Source organism: Fulmarus glacialis, unplaced genomic scaffold (assembly GCF_000690835.1).
Source record: "Fulmarus glacialis isolate BGI_N327 unplaced genomic scaffold, ASM69083v1 scaffold9238, whole genome shotgun sequence".
NCBI classification, from domain to species: domain Eukaryota; kingdom Metazoa; phylum Chordata; class Aves; order Procellariiformes; family Procellariidae; genus Fulmarus; species Fulmarus glacialis.
In genome coordinates, this window is record NW_009227707.1 from 5934 (window position 1) to 9417 (window position 3484).

At 41.0% G+C, this 3484-nt stretch overlaps 1 protein-coding gene across 1 annotated transcript; it reads left to right on the forward strand.

Moving 5' to 3' along the window:
• Nucleotides 1–475: 475 nt before the first annotated feature.
• On the forward strand, nt 476–2050 carry TMEM252 (transmembrane protein 252). The gene is made up of 2 exons (XM_009583251.1): nt 476–753; nt 1636–2050. Exons 1-2 carry the CDS (start codon nt 476–478, stop codon nt 2048–2050), a joined length of 693 nt encoding a protein of 230 aa, XP_009581546.1.
• Nucleotides 2051–3484: the final 1434 nt, after the last annotated feature.

Sequence of the window (3484 nt, forward strand, 5' to 3'; positions counted from 1 at the left end):
AGACAGAAAGAGACCAAAATGTAATGAAAGATGAGAATGCATGTTTAAGAAAGAAGTATATTTTCCCTGGAAATATTTAACAGGGAGTTATGAACAATGTTTTTGTTGTTTTTTGGGTTTTTTTAAGACAAACAAATACAGGTCTCATTCATAAATAACAATGTGTAAACCATTGCAAATTGTAACATGCAACGAATGCAGCAGTTCAGTATGCACTGAGGAGATTGCACTGGCAAAGGAATGGTGCAGGAAGTTTCTGTTTCCTTCGTTAAAGATTATAACTTAGTCTCAAAACAGATTATAAGTATCTCGAAGAGTTAATGAGTATCTTAAAGCTGCCTGTTCCTCTTAATTGTCCAAAGGCCAGTTGATGCTGAAGTGTATAAAATACCAATGCATGAAGATGAGAAGCACAGCTGAGACAGCCAGCAAACAAACAGCAGACAGGAACCAAGTGCTGTGTCTGCTAGAAAAGATGCCAAAATGTGCTTTTACCTTCATTCGTCTTTTCGTGCTCTTACTTGGTTTCTCCATTATTTGTCTGGGAGTCCTCTGCGTTTCCACAAGTTCCTCCACATGCAGATGTGGAAATAATGAGCTGGTGGTTTATTTCCTGGTAGCTTTGGGGTTCTTTCTCTTTGTTACTGGCATTTTCTGGAGCACTTTCCATGAAGTCTTGAAATGCAGGGGCCTCAGCAGCATCTTCATTCGAAATCCCAGCTGTAGAGAGCTACGTATCAGCACCATAGACAGGTACGTGTCGCAGTCCTGCTGCTGATGAATTGGGAGGGAGGGATGCTGTTTTGTAAACACACTGTACGAAGAAAGAAGCAATACAAGGTTTTTACAAAGTAAAACATATGTAGCCATTTTATTATATTTCTATGGAGAGAACTGTAGTCTGAAATTTGATTTGCTAGAGCAAGCAGCAATGTGCAAACAGCAATTTGTGCAATCAATACATACGGTAAGGTATACTACAGGAAACATAGCAGATTGCACAGAGTGGTCCAAAGCCATGCATGGAGGGAGCAGATGCAGTTACGCTGACTTCATGGATCTCCTGCAGGAGCATCATTAGTTCCATCTCAACAGACAATTCCAAGATGTGTTGCTGTCGGATATGTTCTCATATTACTTATTACAAATGAGGTATGCAGGGAGCTTCAGCTCCCTATATGGTCCCTGCCAACGTTTTCTTGTGTAATTGTCCCTGCTTTTTCGGAGCAAAGTCTGCTGCTTTGAGAGAGAGAGTTTCTTAAACTGATTGGCACTAGGCCTGACAAAAGTCTTTAACAGGGTCACTGGATACAAATTACCTTTCCCAGACTGTTGTGGAAACAGCACCAGAAACACCGACAATGGGTGCTCTAAAAGCACTATAAAAACAACGTTCAGCAAATTTTGGTTAGATAAGCAGAAACATGCAAACTCTGTTTTAAAACTGTGGAAAACTGATTATTGTAATAATAAATAACTTACTAATTTAACCTACTTTGGATAGTGATCTCTTTCTTCTTCCAAATCAAACTTTTCTCGGGCACTTGTTGAAATACTCACAAGCATAAGTGTTTGCATGGCATGGGTGGCAACTTTTCACCATGATGTGTTTCTTTTTGGTTTGCTTTTTTTCAGGCCTGACTTCTATCCCCCCTCCTATGAAGACAGCACAGATCCTGAAAAACAGACCTTCCCACTGCCAGTTGTCTCCATACTAAAACAGCCAGAAGTCCTCAACATCCCTCCGCCTCCGTACGGCGAAAGCAGCTCAGAGTTCATCAGTGAAACTAATGAGCAGGAACAGCCACCACCGTATGAATTATCTGAGCAGCAGCTACGGCAGCAGCAAACAGCTGACCAAGACTCAAACCCTGGAGGGGAGTCAAATTCTCACCATGCACACAAGAAAACAGTTACCAACAGGATCTCGGGAGATCTCAGGGGATCTCAGAAAGAGCAACACCTGTCAGAACATCTGAGAGAGGCAGCGGGTAAAATCCTGCATCTGGGAAGCGGGGAAAATTGGAAGATGTGTGTCAGTGATCGCTGATAGTACACCACTTAGGGTGAAACTGCCCAGGAAAAGCATTGACCATTTGTGTGTTTGAGTGGAGTTGGAGGGGATATGTATAAAGGTGCTCAGTATTTCAAAGCAGAATGAATCTCCACAGAGATAGAAAAGATCAGGCTGTATCTTATAAAAGTCAACATTACTGGCAATAGGAGTTTCTTATGCTGCAAGATAAATGAGGCATCATGCTGTTATCAACCTTAAATGTCTTGTGCCTCATAGGAGTTTCAGCTGAAAGCCCTCATTGGTGGTTTTGTAACATTAGCCGACTTCAGAAACCTATTAACTCAGCTTTTGTTTGGAATTTGTAAATTATTTGTTGTAACTGATTATTTTTGTATCATATGCCTTTCAAGTTACTTGTTTTATTTTGGGGTGCTAATATCTGGTATTTTACTATTGAATTTATGAATAAATTTTCTATTTAAAACAAACGGCATGTATTTGCTTGTATGATACAAAGTGTCAGGATAAGCACACAATACAATACACGCAATACACTTCCTAGCTGCTAGACAGACAACCCTGGTTATGCCCATAGCTCCTCAAAGGGAACTAGCGATTGCAGGAGGAAAAACCTTCTCTGACTCACTCCTGTGAGCTGTCTCTAAAAACAGTTGCTTCCACTGCAGGTTACTCGAGACTGTGGGAATTAAGAAAGGGGTCCTGTATCCTGTTTCTCACACAAATGGCCTTGTGGTTAGGGAACAAGTTCCAGAAAGAGGACAGGCTTGGACTCATGCTTCCTCTGTTACATGTTTCCTTACTTCCACAAAATCAGTGAGGCAAATTTGCATCCAGGCCACTGTCATCTATAATTCCAGATGACAAGAAAAATTTCAGGGAGGCTCGCTCGGATTTAGACCTGCAACACTGACTATAGATGGAGTTTTGCTTTTTGTTGCAGAACCATTGAGACAGAAAAGTTATCACGCTTTCCAGATGCCCACATACCCTAAGACAACAACTTTAGCATTATGGTTGCATATACGTTAGAAATGCGAGCCATGGTGGTGATGGTAACAATGGCTAAGGCCAGGGAAGTGACAATTGTGTCAGTTTTTTCTTCCAAAGAATTTCATCCTTTATGGGAAGGACCTATGAACCTTCAGTTGATGTAAGGAGAAAAGAAAGCAGTATAAAATGGGGTGGAGAAACTACAGATAAAGGAAAATCAAGTGAAGACAACTTGGGAAAGATAAATGTATTAAAACAATCAAGGCTAAAAAAAGGGTCCCTGAAAAAGATAGAAGCTGACAGAAGACGCCATCAGCATATAAGGATTTTTCAAAGTGATTGAGAAGCGGCACAGCAGGGAACAGTAAAAGCCAGAGGAACACTGCACATTATTTCCACAACAGCTGAAGTGAGGATCTCCTACACCAAGTGTCCTTGTTACAGTCTTATCTTCTA

What these genes read in the sequence shown, in the direction of transcription:
- TMEM252 (XM_009583251.1), top strand. Translation starts at nt 476, where the DNA reads ATGCCAAAATGTGCTTTTACCTTCATTCGTCTTTTCGTGCTCTTACTT. An exon ending in CGTATCAGCACCATAGACAG is followed by an intron (nt 754 to 1,635) that starts GTACGTGTCGCA and finishes GCTTTTTTTCAG; the next exon opens with GCCTGACTTCTATCCCCCCT.